General features: G+C 39.3%; 2 protein-coding genes across 3 annotated transcripts in view; one reads left to right on the top strand and one right to left on the bottom strand.

Moving 5' to 3' along the window:
• Window positions 1–7,790: 7,790 nt before the first annotated feature.
• The window catches only part of LOC112659691 (immunity-related GTPase family M protein-like), a 90,653-nt gene continuing 80,750 nt past the window's right edge, over window positions 7,791–17,693 (bottom strand). The window contains exon 2 of the transcript XR_007414190.1: window positions 7,791–11,400. The gene's annotated coding sequence lies outside the window, so the exon portion shown is untranslated. The remainder of the gene's footprint in view (window positions 11,401–17,693) is intronic.
• LOC112659733 (T-cell-specific guanine nucleotide triphosphate-binding protein 2-like) lies at window positions 10,656–15,614 on the top strand. Of its 2 annotated transcripts, none has more exons than XM_025446809.3 (2): window positions 10,656–10,786; window positions 12,861–15,614. In XM_025446809.3, the coding sequence occupies exon 2, from the start codon at window positions 12,881–12,883 to the stop codon at window positions 14,204–14,206; it is 1,326 nt and encodes a 441-aa protein (XP_025302594.1). In that variant the 5' UTR covers window positions 10,656–10,786; window positions 12,861–12,880; the 3' UTR covers window positions 14,207–15,614. The 2 variants fall into 2 exon arrangements, with proteins under 2 accessions (XP_025302594.1, XP_025302595.1); XM_025446810.3 differs by having other exon boundaries at window positions 10,662–10,781.

Raw genomic sequence — 17,693 nt, 5'->3', positions numbered from 1 at the left:
GTTTATATTTCTAAGACTTTACTGACCCTAGATGGGCAAGAGACCTGTGAACAGGGAACAATGAAGGGCAGGAGATATGAGAGAGTGAAGGTAAATTAGGAAGGAGACTGGAAAGCAAAGATGAATTCAATAGGCAAATTGGAAGAATAGTGTTTTTGTTTCCACATAAATTTCTACATCAGATTTGTGAAATGAGACTTGGCAAACATATCTCCCTCAAGGCTCAACAACAGTTATACCTGCTGTTACTGTAATTGAGATTTTCCCACTACTTTTCTCCATCACTGGTATAGGGTGGATGCTTTATGTTGTAACAGGTGTACATGGGGAGGCTGTCTCTCAGATGCTCCATTACTCTGAAAGTAAAGTGTGAAGAGATATAGAGAAGGACACTACTGACCCACAATCCCCTGAGCATTCCTTGCTCATCCCCTGCTCAGGGGTGGTCTCCTGTAGGGCAGAATGTTGTCAGTAAGGTAGACAGTGAATGACTGTGCTACATCATGTATAACAGATGTTTGAAGTATTCAAGAGGAGTTCTTGACTCTCTTGTAAGGGACATTGAACTTAAATATTTTGTTTCTTAGATATTGATATGCATCCCTAGTGCTGAATTTACCCTCTCAGAGTCCTACTTATTCAGTTTCCACGCTGACTGGGTATACTGTCTTTTATTTCCTGCCCTGACCACCCAGAGTTAACAAAGACTCTCCAGGTTTCAGGGCTCAGTCCTTGAAAGACCACCCTCAGTTCAGTCACCAGCTGCACTTGGAGGAATTCCCTAGGTTACTTGGACCTCCAACTGTCTACAAATTAGGGGGCCCTTATAACCCCCTCAGGCTTGCTAATTGATTAGAATGATTCATACGAGTCAGGAAACTGTTATACTTACGAGTATGGTTTTATTTAAAAGAGTACACATAGGGTGAGGTCTGGGAGGGAGTACACAGTTTCCATCCTCTCTCCATGGAGCCAGAGTGTGCACCCTCCCGGAACATCAATGTAAATATCAACCAAGAAGCCCACTGACCCTCGGTAGTTAGAGTTTTTGATTGAGTCTTCATTGCAAAGACATGATTGATCAAATCTTTGGCTCCTTGATGGAGCTCGTCTCCACCTGCCTTCTCCTCAGAGGTCCAGCTGGCCCAAAGTCCCCATCCTCTAAACATGGTTGGTCTTCCTGGTGGCCAGCCACTGACCTGAAGCTACCTAGGATCCCACCTGGAATCAACTCATTAGCATAACAAGGTCAACTTCTTTCACTCAGGAAATTCCCAGGGTTTCTGAAGCTGTGCCAGGAACCAGGGACAAGGACTAGATACACTGTTTATTAGACTTCACCCCCAGGGAGTTTGGGCTGTCCAAGGTTAACGGGGGGTGGGGGGGTGGGGGGGTGGGCATGAGAGTCATTTTCCAGGACTCAGCCTGTGTTCTCTGATTCCAGATTCAGATTCTGCCTGGCCTGGAGCCTGGGGCCTGGTTAGAGTGTCCTCTTGGGGGTCGCTGAGAAGCCCCCTGCCTGGGATCCTGTGCCTTCCTCTCACTCATGTTGCCAAAACACACAAAATCACTGTCCATGGTGCCTTTCAGTTTCACTTCCTGGCAATGCCTGTGTTTCTCAGAAAAGGAGCCCTCAGAACTTTCCTTTCACTTTCTGTTCCTGGAAATGCAGGGCTCTACAATGTGCTGGCTGCCTCTTTACTATTGGCCAAATTCCTGTGAGGGTGGAACAGAGGCCAGAGATTATTTAAATCCCGCCAGCTCCTCACACACAGTTTAGACATTGCAAGTGACAGCTCTTTTATCTCTGCAGAGTGACCACACCAGCACACAGGACCTGTTCCAGTGCGAGGCCAGTCTGTGCAGAGGAGTGTTTCTGCCCTGGGCTGCAGGGAGCACTTCATCCAGGCTCTGCATTTCCTGCCCTGCCAGAGGACACATTCAGAGCTCAACCCTGACACGAGAAGTCTCTTTTCTTTCAGGAGCTGGTAAGCAAGAGGCTACTTTGGATTGTGTGGAGATCTAAAAATAGAATCATAGATCTGTAGGTCTAAGGGTGGGAGAGACTGGATGCTCCATTTTGGGTGCTGTGGACTTGGTAGACTGAGGGCAGGATGTCTGGTGGATGAAGCAGTTAACTATTTGGGACATTTTCAGAGAGCAGCTTCAGAACACACTTTATTCATAAGAACTGCAGAAGGATCACGTGAATGTCAGGGCTCTCAGTGCATAGGGCCTTTTCCCTAAGAGCTTCTGGATCGGACACTTCCCATCTCTTGCCTAAATACCTTTCCCTGGGGAGATGATGCATATTAATCTGTTGAAAAAATTCAAATCAATAAATTTTAATGAGCTAATCAGCTTTATTAAATGATTCATGGATTAGGCAGCATCTTATCTAGCAAATAGAAAGGAGATCCATGGGACCCCTGGGTGGCTCAGTGGTTGAGAGTCTGCCTTTGGCTCAGGGCATGATCCCAGTGTCCTGGGATCAAGTCCTACATCAGGCTTCCTGCGTGGAGCCTGCTTCTCCCTCTGCTTATGTCCCTGCTTCTCTCTCTGTGTGTGTCTTTCATGAATAAATAAATAAATAAAATCTTAAAAAAAAAAAGAAAGAAAAGAAAGGAGTTCCATTGAGCTGTAGGAAAGGAAATGTTTTTAAACTAAGAGAAGTAGAGAAAAAGAAAGAAGTCATTAACAATTCCTTTGCCACTGTGAGGGCATCAGCCGTGCAGCAGAGCTTCAAGCTAACTGGAAAACACACACAAAGAACATACTGATAACCAGTGCTAGGTGACACTAGGATAAAGATGAGCTGTGGGTATACAACTGTCTCAGAAGAGGAGGTGTGAAGCCTCTAGGGCAAAAGTAATTTTTCCGGGATAATGGGCCTGACAAGTCAGACATTGCTGGTAGACTGTTTCCACAATTTTATAGAAGTCCCCCTTCCAATGTCTAGCCATAGTTTGAGTCATTTTAAATGCATATGATGGGAGAAGGAATGAAAAAACAACAACAAAAAGGAGCTGCTAGTGAGCCAAGAAAAACAAAGCAGCTGTTTTGGGTTTCCCAAAAAGCCCTGACTGTTCAAGTTACAGCCATTGTTTATCTATCTTATTTTCTCTGGGTCAGAAGCAGAGTGTTGCCATGATAGCCTGACATCAGAATGGCAAAAATCTCTGAGGCAATGAGGGACATTTTTGCAGCAGCAGAATGGATTTTGTCCACATGTGCCACAGTCTTTATAGATTCTTTTGGGGGCTGCCTTCGCATGAATGTCAGCTGGAGCATTTTCCTGATATTCTGGGGTAGTTCTTTCAGTGTGAGCCTCAGTTTTGATGACAGCAATTGCAGAAGGTAGGAGAGTAATTACAAGTGATAACATTATACTAGGACATATCAAATTTCCAGGAATTTTACATAATTTCTAGAACATTTATATACCTATACAAATACAACATAAAACACTGGATTTTTTTTTTTTGTAGAAAGATCACCACTTACTACCAAAAGTAGATTAAATGCTAAAAACAAAGAAAATTTGTCCTTTTAATAAATAGGAAACCAAATGCTAATTTTGCACCAGCTTACCTTTGTATTAAAATTTATTCATTCCAATGTCAGTTTGACTATGTATAAACTTCTTTTCCAAAAGTTTCTTTTACACAATCTTTTTAACAAAAAAAAAAAAAGAAAGAATGAAAGAAAGAAAGAAAGAAAGAAAGAAAGAAAGAAAGGAAGGAAGGAAGGAAGGAAGGAAGGAAGGAAGGAAGGAAGGAAGGAAGGAAGGTGCATCTGGTCCACATACCTTTAAAAAAAAAAACTTTTCTTTCATTCAGAGAAGTTTCCTTTTTTAATTTTTGTAGCTATAACAAAATATATTAGAGTTCTCAACCCTTAGAAACTTTCATTTTTATTGAAAACGAAGTGGTAAGCATGAGTTAACTGTGTCTTACACCAGCATTTTTTAGATTGGCAAATTTAGAAATATACTTTGTAATTTCAACAAACGTGCTTTTTCTATAGTACAACTTTTCAATAAAGACCTCAAAAAAAGTGTACCAATGGATGTACATTTAACTTTAATTAAGACGTCAAAATTAGAGAAAACTAATTTTAGTAATCAATGTTTCATTATTTATCTTATTTGGAAATGATCTAAATATAGTGAATTTAACTATATTCACTAAATTTCACTAAATATAGTGAATTTAACTTAAATCATTACTTACTCTAACTCAGTAAAATATTAAGGTTTTAGCTTAGATTTCAGAAAGATTTTGGAAACTGTATAGAAGTTTATCCAATTTCTTTTTCTTAAGTAAGCTCCATGTCTAACATGAGGCTTAACCTCATGACTGCAAGATTAAGAGTTGCATGGCCTAAGAAGTGAACCATACAGTGGCCCCTACAAGTTGACCTTAATTTTTAAAAAATTAATTTCCACATTTATTCAATATTTTTGTTCTTAACAATTATGTTTAGATTACTCATAAAATGAGTACTCATAAGTCATGAGACATCAAAGTCAATTATTCTGCCAAGTATTTTTATTTTTTATTAAGTTTTTAATTTTAATGCCAGTATAGTTGATATAGACTGTTATATTAGTTTCGGGTATACAATATGGTGATTCAACAGTTCTATACATTACTCAGTGCTCCTCATAGTAAGTGTACTTTTTAATCCCCAGCACCTTTTTCATCCATCCTCCACCTACCTCCCACCTGGTTACCATCAGTTTGTTCTCCATAGTTAACAGTCTGTTTCTTGATTTGTCTGTCTCTTTTTCCCCCTTTGCTCATTAGTTTTCTTTCTTACATTCTACATATGAGTAAAATCATATGGTATTTGTCTATGTTTGACTGACATATTTCACTTAGCATTAATACTCTCAAGCTGTATACATGTCATTGCAAAAGGCAAAATTCCATCTTCTTTTTTTAGAGATTTTATTTATTTATTTGAGAGCATGACCTGGGGGGAAGGGAAAAGGGAGAGGGAGAATCAGACTCCCTGCTAAGCAGGGATCCCAAGGTCGGACTTGATCCCAGGACCTGCAGATCATGACCTGAGCCAAAGGCAGACACTTTTAACCAACTGAGGCACCCAGGTACCCCAAGATTTCATTCTTTTTATGGCTAAAAACCATTCTATTACATATATATCACATTTTCTTTATCCACTCATCTATCAATGGACACTCGGGCAGCTTCCATAATTTGGCTATTGAAATAATGCTGCAATAAACAGAGAGGTGCTTGTATCCCTTTGAATTAGTGTTTTTGTATTTTTTGGGTAAAGACCCAGTAGACCAATTACTGAATGGTAGGGTAGTTCTATTTTTAACTTTTTGAGGATCCTCCGTACTTTTCTTCCACAATGGCTGCACCAGTTTGCATTCCTACCAAGTGTTCACCATGCTTCCTTTCCCTCCACATCCTTGCCAACGCTTCTTGTTTCCTGTGTTGTTCATTTTAGCCATTCTGACATGTGTGTGAGGTGGTATCTCATTGTACTTTTGATTAGCATTTCCCTGATGATGAATGATGTTGAGCACCTTTTCATGTGTGTGTTGGCTTTTTGGATGTCTTTTTTTGGTGATATGTCTGTACATGTCTTCTGTCCATTTTTAAATTATTTGTTTTTTGGGTGTCGAGTTGTATTAATTCTGCATATATTTTGTATAGTAATTCCTTTTTTAAAAAAGGCTTTTCTCAAAAAAACATTTTATTTATTTTAGAGAGAAAGTATGGGGATGGGATGGAGAGAGGCAGAGTGAGAAGACAATCTCAAGCTGACTCTGCTGTGCAGGGAGCACAATGCAGGACTTGATGTCATAACCCTGAGATCATGACCTGAACCAAAATCAGGAGTCGGCTGCTTAACCAATTGAGCCATCCAGGTGCTACTTGTATACTAATTCTTTAGCTGATATATCTTTTACAAATATATTCTCTCAATTCATTAGGTTGCTTTCTAGTTTTGTTGTTTCCTTTGCTGTGCAGAGGTTTTTTACTTTCATGTAATCCCAATAGTTATTTTTGTTTTTATTTTCCTTGTTTCAGGAGATCTATCTAGAAAATTGTTGCTATGGCCAATTTCATTTACTGCCTATGCTCTCTTCTAGGATTTTTACGGTTCTAGGTTTCCCATTTATGTCTTTAATCCATTCTGAATTTATTCCTGTGTATGGTATAAGAAAGTGGTTCAGTTTGATTTTTTCATATGTAGCTGTTCAGTTTCCCAACACCTTTTGTTGAAGAGACTATCTTTTTCCAATGGATATCCTTTCCTGCTTTGGCAATGATTAATTGACCATATAATTGTGGATACATCCCTGGGATTTCTATTCGATTCCACTGAACCATATGTCTATTTTTATGCCAATAGCATTCTATATTTTTGTTTTTTATTTAAATTTCAGTTAGTTAATATGCAGTGTACTATTAGTTTCAGGGGTACAGTTTAGTGATTCAACACTTACATACAATACCCGGTGCTCATTACAAGCGTACTATTTTGATCAATACAACTTTGTAATATAACTTGATGTCAGGAAATGTGATGTCTCTAGTTTTGTTTTTATTTCTTAAGATTTCTTTGGCTATGTGGGTCTTTTTTTTTTTTTTGTCTCTATACAGATTTTAAAATTGTTTGTTCTGGTTCTGTGAAAATTGCTGCTGGTATTTTGATAGTTTTTGCACTGAATCTGTAGCTCTCGGGTAGTATAGATGTTTTATAATATTCACTCTTCTCACCCATGAGCAAGGAAAGTCTTTCCATTTCTTTTCATTGCCTTATATTTCTTTTGTCAAAGTTTAATAGTTTTCAGAGTACAGGTCTTTCACCTCTTTGGTTAAGTTTATTCCTAGATATTTTACAGTTTCTGTTGCAATTGTAAATGCAATTGTTTTCTTGATTTCTCTTTCTGTGGCTTCTTTATTTTATTTATTTTTTAAAGATTTTATTTATTTATTCATGAGAGACACAGAGAGAGAGGCAGAGACACAGGCAGAGGGAGAAGCAGGCTCCCTGCAGGGAGCCCGACCTGGGCTCAAGCCCTGGGCTGAAAGCAGGCACTAAACCACTAAGCCACCTGCGCTGCCCCCTATGGGCATCTTTATTAGTGTGTAGGAATGCAATATTTCTGCATATTAATTTTGTATCCAGCAAATTTAATGAATCCATTTATCTGTTCTAATTTTTTTTGGTGGAGTCTTTAGGGTTTTCTATATGTAGTATCATATCATCTGCAAATAGTGAATAAGTTTTACTTCTTCCTTACCAATTGGATGGCTTTTATGTCTTTATGTTGTCTGCTATTTCTAGGACTTCCAGTATTGTGTTGAATGTGTGTTGAGAGGGGACATCCTTGTCTTTTTTCTGATCGTATGGGAAATGTCTCAGTTTTTCCCCATCGTGTATGATGTTCCCTGTGGGTATTTATTTATTTATTTGTTTGTTTGTTTTATTGGAGTTAAATTTGCCAACATATAGTATAACATCCAGTGCTCATCCCGTCGAGTGCCCCCCTCAGTGCCCATCACCCAGTCATCCCATCTCCCCTCCCACCTCCCCTTCCACTACCCCTTGTTCCTTTCCCAGAGTTAGGAGTCTCCTCGTGTTTTGTCACCCTCTCTGATTTTTCCCACTCATGTTCTCTCCTTTCCCCTATGATCCCTTTCACTATTTTTTATATTCTCTGTATGAGTGAAACCATATGATGATTGTCCTCCAATTGACTTACTTCACTCAGCATAATATCCTCCAGTTCTATCCACTGTGGGTTTTTCATAACAGACTTTTATTTTCCCATTAGTATGTTCCCATTAGTACTACTTAGGGTTTTTATTACAAATAGATGTTCTACATTGTCAAATGGTCAAATGCTTTTTGAATCTATTGAAATAACACATGCTTTTTATCTTCTCTCTTATTGATAGAATGTATCACATTGATTGTTCTGTGAATATTGAACCACTATGCATCTCATGAATAAATCCCACTATATTGTTCTCCCAAGCTATTAAAAATTTTTTGTAACAGAGAAAGCATCAACTTATTTATTTGACTTTAAGTAAACAAAGGTAGAATAAAAATGTTATTTTTAATGCTTATAAACTCTAAAGACATTTTTATTTTTATTAAACCAACAGTCTTAAATTAGCTTTAATACTGAATATTTTTCCAAATCACATGAACTTGAACAACATTTAATGTAATGTCCATTTTTCTGAGAGTTTTAGAACATTCAATCCTTACAAGTGCCTGCCTCAAACCAACCAAATAGAGCCCTTTTACAATAAAACACTCCATATATATATGGACACACAACAGCAGAGTCCTTGTCATTAGTAATTTTTGTGGAAAAGATTTTAAGATTTTGTTTAACTTAATTAAGAATTAATCTTCAAAAAAAAAAGAATTAATCTTCAGGAGGCTGTGTTAGAGTTTGGGTGCATTTTAGCAGTTGGTATTATAGAAAGGCCTCTTTCCCTTTTTTTCCCCCCTTAGTCTCAGGCAATTATGGGTGTGTTTCTATTTCAAAGACATGATAATGTGTATTACTTTAGGGGGGCAGAGAAAGAATGCAAGTTCCTCCAGGAAAGATTTGGTTTTCTAAGACCAATAACTCACAAGTCCTTTGAAATAAATGGAAAGTTTTCAGGTTGGCAAAAGAATAGGTGAACTTTGAATTGCCTCTAGAGCTGACTTGTATTTATGGTTTCTGTCAAGGCAATTCAGATAGAAGATAACTTAGAATGAGTATTCAAATTAAGGAGGATAGTGGAAAGCATTAACAATTATATCAGTTTTATGGTCTTTTGTATTGGGTACTTCATTTCTTTTTTTATCAGCTTTTAGTAGTGACACTTTCAATGAAGCTATTTTGGAATTTTGAAGCTTTTGCTTTTAAGTGCACTTCTCAAGTTATCTTTTTTTTGATGTATATTTTTTATTGGAGTTCGATTTGCCAACATATAGTAAAACACCCAGTGCTCATCCCCCCTTAGTGCCCGTCACCCAGTCATTCCATCCCCCTGCTTACCTCCTCCTCTTCCACTACCCCTTGTTTGTTTCCCAGAGTTAGGAGTCTCTCATCTTATCTAATTGGAGTGTTCCTCATAAAAACAACTATAATTCTAGATTGCAATTCCCCTGAGAGCTGGAAGCAGTTTAGTAGGACCCTTGCCATAAATGGTGTTTAGCCCACATTTCTATCCAGCCATATCTAGTTACAAATAGGGAGTGACTCACAATTTCCTCTGGCCTTACTTTATGGCTACCAATCTGAAAGTCTCCAACCCAATCTGTTAGGGACACAAACAGGATTATAGATTTTTATAGCTTCCGGAACCATAATTATTAGATATAAAATAAGCAATGTGCTAAAGTGTAGAAAAATTAACTCTGGATTTTAAAGATCCCCTTTATTTTTATTTGCTTATTTATGTATTTATTTATTAGTTTTCTTTAAATTAAAGCTTTACTTTATGTACACATTAACAGAAACCAACAGCACTGAGGTAGTAGAACTGTGGATATAAGCAAGAACCAAAGAACTAGAGGCTGGGACAAGGATTGAACCGGCAGACCTCTAAGAATGGGGACTGCAGTATGATGCCACACACATAAAGAACTGTCACTGCCACCAACAGTTCCCAACGTGGCTGAGTTCAGAACCAAGGGCTAAATTTAGAAGTTACTGCAGACTGTTCAATAGAGTGTCCTGTACACATCACCACCAATGTCCATCATGGATGAAACCAGCAGGTTCCATTAATGAAGACAGCAGACAGGAAATGGGGAATAGCCTAAGGCAGCAAAGAGCAGTAAATATAGACTGTGGCCTGGAACTGAGGAAGGGATACCAATGTGGACTTGTAGAATGAGCCAAAGACTAAAGACTGGTGCTCTGTCAGAGCCTCTGTGTTGGTGACACAGTGACTCATTAACCCTGAGGTGGAAAGGCAATTTGATCAGGAGTTGTAATGCAAAAAAAAAGAGCAGAACTCAAAGCAAGATGGACTAGCATAGCCCTTGGCAATGTTGAGAAAGACAGTGAACTAAAAAAGACTCATAGAGCCCTACACCTGTGTTTCTTGTTGTCCTCAAATACAGGTCAGAAGTTTACCTAGGATCTAGACACTGACACCAAATCTGTAAAAAAATAAAATTCAACCGAGTATATTCTAGAGGCTTAATGGTTTTATTAAATGGTTTATGAATCAGGCAGCTTCCCACCTATCAAATATAAAGGAACTCCATCAAACTCCAGAAAGGGAAAAGTTTTGAAATATAGAGAGAAAGCAGAAAAGAACCCATTGTTTTAGCCAATGTTGTCCTCCTAAGGGGAAAGTAGGGAATTTGTCAACATAGTTTTAGTGCTGACCAGGAAACAGCCATGTTGACTGCTGAAAGATCACATCCTTGGAGGTTGAAACTACTGTTAGGTACTAAGTCTTAGTTTACTGACTTGGGGCTTTAACTCAAGTGGCTCCATGATGGCCCTTTTTAGCACATCTCTCCTAGAACTGAAAGTTTTGTGTGTTGGGTCTTTGAGAGGATGAGATGAGAATTGTATGTATATATATGCACATCTAAGGATCACTGACATGGATTTCTCACATTCCCTCCCATTTCTATTCCAGCTGCAGAGGACACACTGCAAGAGGAATATAAGCTCCCAGGGATAGCATTAAAAGTACTCTGCCACTGCTTCCCTTGCATTGCTGTTTCATTAGAAAATAATAACAGAACTTCACAGGGAACATCAGGTGAGGTATGGAAACTTAACAATAGGGCATGGCTTTTGTGTGGTTGAAATTTGCTCATCACACAGAATTTTGTTTTCCACATCTATTTGCCCTCTCAATCCTGTCATTTGGTTTCCTCTGCTGTATTTGTTCTGTTCCTCAGGACCTGTCTCAGAGATTTCATCGCTTTGCTGTGTATTTTTCCCCACATCTTCTGAGAATGCACAGACATGGAACCATATCTGATAGGGCTGAAGTCTCACCTTGTTGGCCCCTTCATAAGGCCCTGATTGTGTATGCCTCTTTCACACTGAGGCTTGCTCATTCTGCTTTGAGTGGTACCTGCTCTCCAAAGGGATGATATTGTTTGCCCTTCACACAGCCAAATGTTGGCCCTGCACATGCCACATCCTCAAGATTTCCACTCTACGACATGTGAAGAATATTCCTGCTGAGCAGTCAGAAGTGCTTTTTTTAAAAGTTGCTTCATAGCAATCTTGAAATGTAGATTCCCACCATTCTCTCTTCTAAGGAGAATGTTTGCACTCCCCATTCATATGTATACCAGTCCAGACCTTGTACACTTGCTCTGAATATTTCTTCCCAAATTTGTTTTTGCCATCCTCTCCTGAATTGTAGCCTATGGAATAAAGCAAAAAGGAGAAAAAATAAGTGGGAAATATCAGAAAGGGAGATAGAACATGAAAGACTCCTGACTCTGGGAAATGAACTAGGGGTGGTGGAAGGGGAGGTGGGCGGGGGGTGGGGGTGACTGGGTGGCGGGCACTGAGGTGGGCACTTGACGGGATGAGCACTGGGTGTTATTCTGTATGTTGACAAATTGAACACCAATAAAAAATAAATTTATTAAAAAAATTGTAGCCTATGGCTACCAGGAAGCTCCTGGAGGATGTGCCTGATCCCTCACTTTTAGTCTAAGGACACTTCTCTAGCCTATATGCTGCCTAGACATCAGTGCTAACTTGAGGTAACTTGTTTCTTGGTTTAAAAACTCTGCACCCAATCTCTGCAGGGGATAGTATACAAATACTTCACATTACATTTAGTCCTGAGTATATGATTTCTTCTGGTGCCCTATCTCAAGGTACAAGTCTCCAGTGATCAGATAGGTCCAGGATTCCAGAACCAGCTCAGTCTGACTGACAGCAGGAAAAATGACAGAGGGACTTCCTTATCGTGGCTGGCTTCTTACAACATCCCATTCAGCTGCTGCTTCAGTCTTTGCTCATAAGACATTTTCCACCAGTGGCACTTTATATACCAGTCAGTCCTCTAGGTGGTTTATCTCTCCTACTGGTTTCTGTCCCCTATTATACGCAGGCTTGAAGTAGGTGATGGGTGATCTCAGACAGTTGGGGTGGTTCATAAAAATTCCTAGGTGGATAGTCCAACATGCTTTTTTAGAATACGGAAGTCCATTTCACCTACTGTTACTACTCCAGGAAAAATAGAGAGTCCTTTCAACACCTTGTTTCATGAGCCAGCACACTTTCTAGGTAAAAGAAAACACATTTGCAATCATTAAACGTTTCTATCTTTTCATAAAGATACACAGTATCTTTCTGAGAAGGAAAGAAGCCACTCATCTTTATTTAGCTACCTCATATAAGACCCAAAGTCTATGACATGAGGTTGGAAGTTATCAGAAGGGGATTTTCTGGAGGGTCTCACACCACAGGTGGGAAGGGATATGGTGGTGAATATCAGTGCTGTCTTTTAGATTTTCTACCATAAAGAAGTATTATTTTCATAATATTACAAATAAAAAAAACTAAAACAAGATAAAGAAAGGATAATATGGGCAGGAAAGTTTCAGTAGAAGAATCAGGCTTTGAAATTTGTCTGGAAGAATGAAAAGCATCTTAAACAAGAAGGGCTTTCCAACCTAAGGGAAGTGCCTGAACAAGGGCAAACTTTGCATCCAGGTCAGAAGTCCACACAATGCCTGGACAGAAAGAGAAGGGCTCCTGGATACAATGTTGTGGCCAGGACTGATGTTATATCTGTCCCTAATGGCATAGTCAAGCCACCACTTGTTGTACTAACTCTTTTTTCTTCCCTCTTCTCTCCTCCCCATAGTGCCTTTTACTATTCCAGCCATGGGTCAGTCCCCTCCTTCCACACCCTCGAATAGAAATGGTGGTGATTTGGCCTCCAGCTTTGACAAGTTTTTTAAGGAATTCAAGCTGGATAGCAAAATTATCTCTCAGGAGACCATCAGCACAATTCAATCACATCTGGAGAAAGGGGATCTTCAGAGTGCATTTTCTGCAATCAATGATGCATTGCGAGATATTGACAATGCCCCACTGAACATTGCTGTGACCGGGGAATCTGGGACAGGAAAGTCCAGCTTCATCAATGCCCTGCGGGGCATGGGGCATGATGAAGAAGGGGCTGCCCCCACTGGGCCAGTGGAGACAACTTTTCTCAGAAAGGCCTATAAACACCCAAAGTTTCCCAATGTGACATTTTGGGATCTGCCTGGCATAGGGACCACTAGCTTTCAGCCTCAGGACTATCTGGAGAAAATGGTATTTAGGGAGTATGACTTCTTTATTATCATCTGTGCTACACGCTTCAAAATCAATGATGTGCAACTGGCTACAGCAATTAAAAAAATGAAGAAGAATTTCTACTTTGTCCGATCTAAAGTGGATAGTGATTTATATAATCTAAAAAGAATTAAACCCAGAGAATTCAATAAGGATGAAATCCTGCAAAAGATCCGCAATGACTGTGTGAAACATCTGATGGAGGCCAATATGAGTGATGCTCAGGTCTTCTTAGTCTCCAGCTTTGAGTTATCTGACTATGATTTCCAAAGCCTGGAGACCACCCTTCTGAGGGAGCTCCCTTCCCACAAGCGCCACATCTTCATGCAATACCTGCCGATTGTTACTGAGGCCACCATTGACCGGAAGAGGGATTGCCTGAGACAAAAGGTCTGGCTGGAGGCCATTAAAGCTGGAGCATCAGCCTCCATCCCTTTGGTGGGCTACATCAGTGATAACGATGTGGAAACTTTAAAGGATACTTTAACTCTCTACAGGTCTTACTTTGGATTGGATGATATATCCCTGAAAACCATAGCCAAGGACTTGAATGTGTCCGTGGAGAAACTCAAGGCAAACCTTATGTTTCCCCATTTGCTATCAGTTGAAAAGTACGATGAACCATTAGGGGAAAAACTGTTGAAATATGTGGAAAAATTCTGCTCTGTTAGTGGAGGACCCATTGCTGCTGGTATTTACTTTAGGAAGATTTACTATTTGAAAAATTATTTCCTTGACACCGTGGTGAGTGATGCAAAAGTTCTCCTTAAAAAGGAAGAGATTTTTAAGGACCCTGTGGACTCTGAGCAAACCTATCTACATACGAATGTTGGAAATGAAAATGGGAAAAGTGACACATCCAGCTCCTGAATTATTCTCAGTGCTGGCATGGCAGTGGTCCCTGGAAAAATGACTTAGGGCTTCCTTCAAACATCTTGACCCACTGCCCTCAAGGTGTATCACAGGCATCTCCATAATTCACTCTTGAATAAACCTTGAACTTAGTGACTATTATTTGACAGTGAGAATAATGAGCTCTAAAGAATCCTTCCTTCATATGATCCTTCCTGGGAAAATGAAAGAGAGGAATCTGGAATTTTCTGCTACTGGAGAGAATAACTCTTTGTGTGATGGTTGCTTAATAACCCAGCACTGGAATTTCTACTGACATAGTAGTAAAAAATGGCTATGCACATAGTGGGTTCTGAAAAATGGATTTTTATATAAATGGGTACATAATACATCTTTGGTGTTCTGACACTCTGTAATGAATCCATACATTCTTTTTCTTAAAGTTTTAATTTAAATTCCAGTTAGGGAACAGACAGTGTAATATTAATTTCAAGTGTATAATATAGTGGTTCAACACCTCCATGTAATACCCAGTGATCATCACAAGTGCACTCCTTAATTTCTACCTCCTGTTTAACCCTTCTTTTCAGTCACTTCTCTTCTGGTAACCATTAGTTTCTTCTCTATAGTTAAGTGTCTCTATCTTGATTTGCCTTTCTCTGTCTCTCTTTTTTTTCCTCTTTGTTCATTGTTTTGTTTCTTAAATTCCACACATGAATGAAATAATATATGTCTTCACTGACTGACATTCCATTTAACATAATTTTCATCCATGTCATTATAAATAGCAAGATTTCATTCTTCTTTATGGCTGAGTAATATTTCATTATATCTATATCCATGTCTTTATCTATATCTATATATCATATCTTAATCCATTGATCAGTCAGTGGACACGTGGGCTGTTTCCATTGTTTGGCTATTGTAGATAATGCTGCTATAAACATTGGGGTCATATGTCTTTTAATTAGTATTTTTATAATTTTGGGGTATATACCTAGTAAACAATTGCTGGATCATTGGGTGCTTCTATTTTTAACTTTTTGAGGAATCTCTATACTGTTTTTCAGAGTGGCTGCACCAGTTTGCATTTCTACAAATGGTTCAAGGGGATTCCCCTTTTTCCACATCCTCACCAACACCTGCCATTTTATTGTGTTATGGATTTTAACCATTCTGATGGGTACAGGTTGATATATCATTGCAGATCTGATTTGTATTTCCTTGATACTGTGTGATGTTGAGCATCTTTTCATGGATCTGTTAGCTATCTGGATATATTCTTTAGAAAAATGCCTACTCATGTCTTCTGCCCATGATTAATAAGATTATTTGCTATTTGGATGTTGAGTTTTATATTCTTTATACATTTTGGATACCACCCCTTTATCAGATATGTCATTTGCAAATATATTGTCCCAGTTCAGAGGTTGCGTTTTAGTTTTGTTGATTGTTTCCTTCACTTTGCAGAAGCTTTTTGTTTTGATGAAGTCCCAATAGTTTATTTTTGCTCCCTTGCCTCAGGAGACTCTTCTAGAAAGAAGTTGCCAAAGCCAATATCAGAGAAGTTACTACCTGTGTCCTCTTCTAGGATTTGTATGGTGTCAGGTCTCACATTTGTTAATCCATTTTCCATTTTTTTTTGTGTATGGTGTAAAGAAATGGTGCAGCTTCAGGAAGTGTCTCTGGTGTGTGCTTCATGTTGTGTTTTGGCTGCTTTGCCCTTCAGGCCAATTATCCGTAGAGGCTCTCCCTGCCTGCAGTAGGCAATGTTTGGTCCTTATCCTGAATGTCATGAGTTTTAACTAGGCATATTCTGGTCTTCTTGTGAAATGAGACCTAGCACCACCTCCATGAGAACTGATGCCCTGCAGAACTCTGGTCAGTGGGAGATCTCAGGTAGGCAGGGGTTTGTGCTGGTCTTCTGGTGGAGGAGCCTGTCACACTGGGACTGATGGAAGCCTGACTAATAAGGGCACTTCCATTGGAGCTCAGGAGTGTGGGGCTTGGTATATGCAAGTTAAGCAGCCAGTGCTGGCACTGTGCTGTTTCCTGTTGGTGGCTCTACATTTATGCTGAGGGGTGAGAGAGAGAATTGATAATGGCCACTTCCTTTGTTCCCAGGGAAGTGTCTCCATGATGTAGATTCTCAGGGAGTGGTCTGACCAGATTGAATCATTTCCCCACTGTGTACCCCAAGTGCTATTTAGATCACTGTTTCCAGGCTGTCTGTCCTGGAGTTGTTTCCCTGTGTTGTCTCCAGGAACAGTGCAGTGCCTTCTGGGCTCTAACCTAGTGAAGCCCACTGACTTTTAAGACTCCGGGCTTTCAGCCCCACTGATTTCAAGAACTCATGACATTCAGATACTCTCATTTCTCAAGCCAGTTGCTTTGGGGAAATATTCTCCTTGTACCTTATCCTGTGTGCTCCACTCTCTTGTCCTTCTCTATAACCATGCCTCCTACCCCTCCTAAGCACCTGCAATCCCTTTCTCCCTTAAACCACAGTTCTGCACTTCCTATCTTCTTTGATGTAACCTCTTCTCTCCTTTAGTCATGGGGTTTAGTTCTGCAGTCTTTGTGGTCTATTTCTGGGGTATTTAGGATGATTTGATTACTATCTAGTTGCATTCACAGGACAAAGTGAGCCTAGGGTCCTCCTACTCTGCCACCATTTTCTTCTCCAAAACATTTGCTTTCATTCATGAATGTATAAATTCTGATTGTTAATAGATCATCAGTTATGTTGACATATCTTCCTTATCCTTTCTAGGGTTATCATTGTATTTAATAAACATAAAAGATAGTGAGATGAACATGTGTCACAGAAAATGAAAGAGAAACATAAGCTAAGGAAAATATTTATGGGATATTTGTGAGAGAGAATTATATAAGATAGGAACATAGTTAAAGGATTTGCATATTGTGTGTCTAGACACTCCTTGCTTGCTAGCAGTATATTTTGTGCCTAAACTTGAGAAGTTAAGGAATAAGGAACAAGAGGATTGTGACAACAACATGGAAATTTTAAAAAATTTTTCAAAAGGTCCTTAATAAGAAAAAATATTTGGTCAACCACAAGAAAAGTTTTAGAAAGACCACAAATACACAGGGGTTAAAGAACATCCTACTAAAGAATGAACAGGAAATTAAGGGAGAATTTTAAAAATGCATGGAAACAAATGAAAATGAAAGCAAGAGAGATCAAAACCTTTAGGATGCAGCAAAGGGAGTCCTCTTTAAAAAAATTTTTACTTATTAATGATACACACGGACAGAGGCAGAGGGAGAAGCAGGCTCCCTGCAGGGAGCCTGTTGTGGTACTTGATCCCAGGACCCCAGGATTGTGACCAGAGCCAAAGGCAGATGCTCAACCACTGAGCCACCCAGGTGCCCCAGCAAAGGAGGTCCTAAAAGAGAAGTACATAGCAATACAGGCCTTCCTCAAAGAAACAAGAAAAGTCCCAAATACACAACCTAACTTTACACCTAAAGGAGCAGGAAA

Source organism: Canis lupus, chromosome 11 (assembly GCF_003254725.2).
Source record: "Canis lupus dingo isolate Sandy chromosome 11, ASM325472v2, whole genome shotgun sequence".
In the NCBI taxonomy this organism is placed as follows: domain Eukaryota; kingdom Metazoa; phylum Chordata; class Mammalia; order Carnivora; family Canidae; genus Canis; species Canis lupus.
The sequence above is the reverse complement of the archived record's forward strand: the minus strand, read 5'-3'. Positions and strand labels throughout refer to the sequence as shown.

Bases quoted from the DNA above. Each gene is read 5' to 3' on its own strand.
- LOC112659733 (XM_025446809.3), top strand. From the start codon at position 12,881: ATGGGTCAGTCCCCTCCTTCCACACCCTCGAATAGAAATGGTGGTGAT.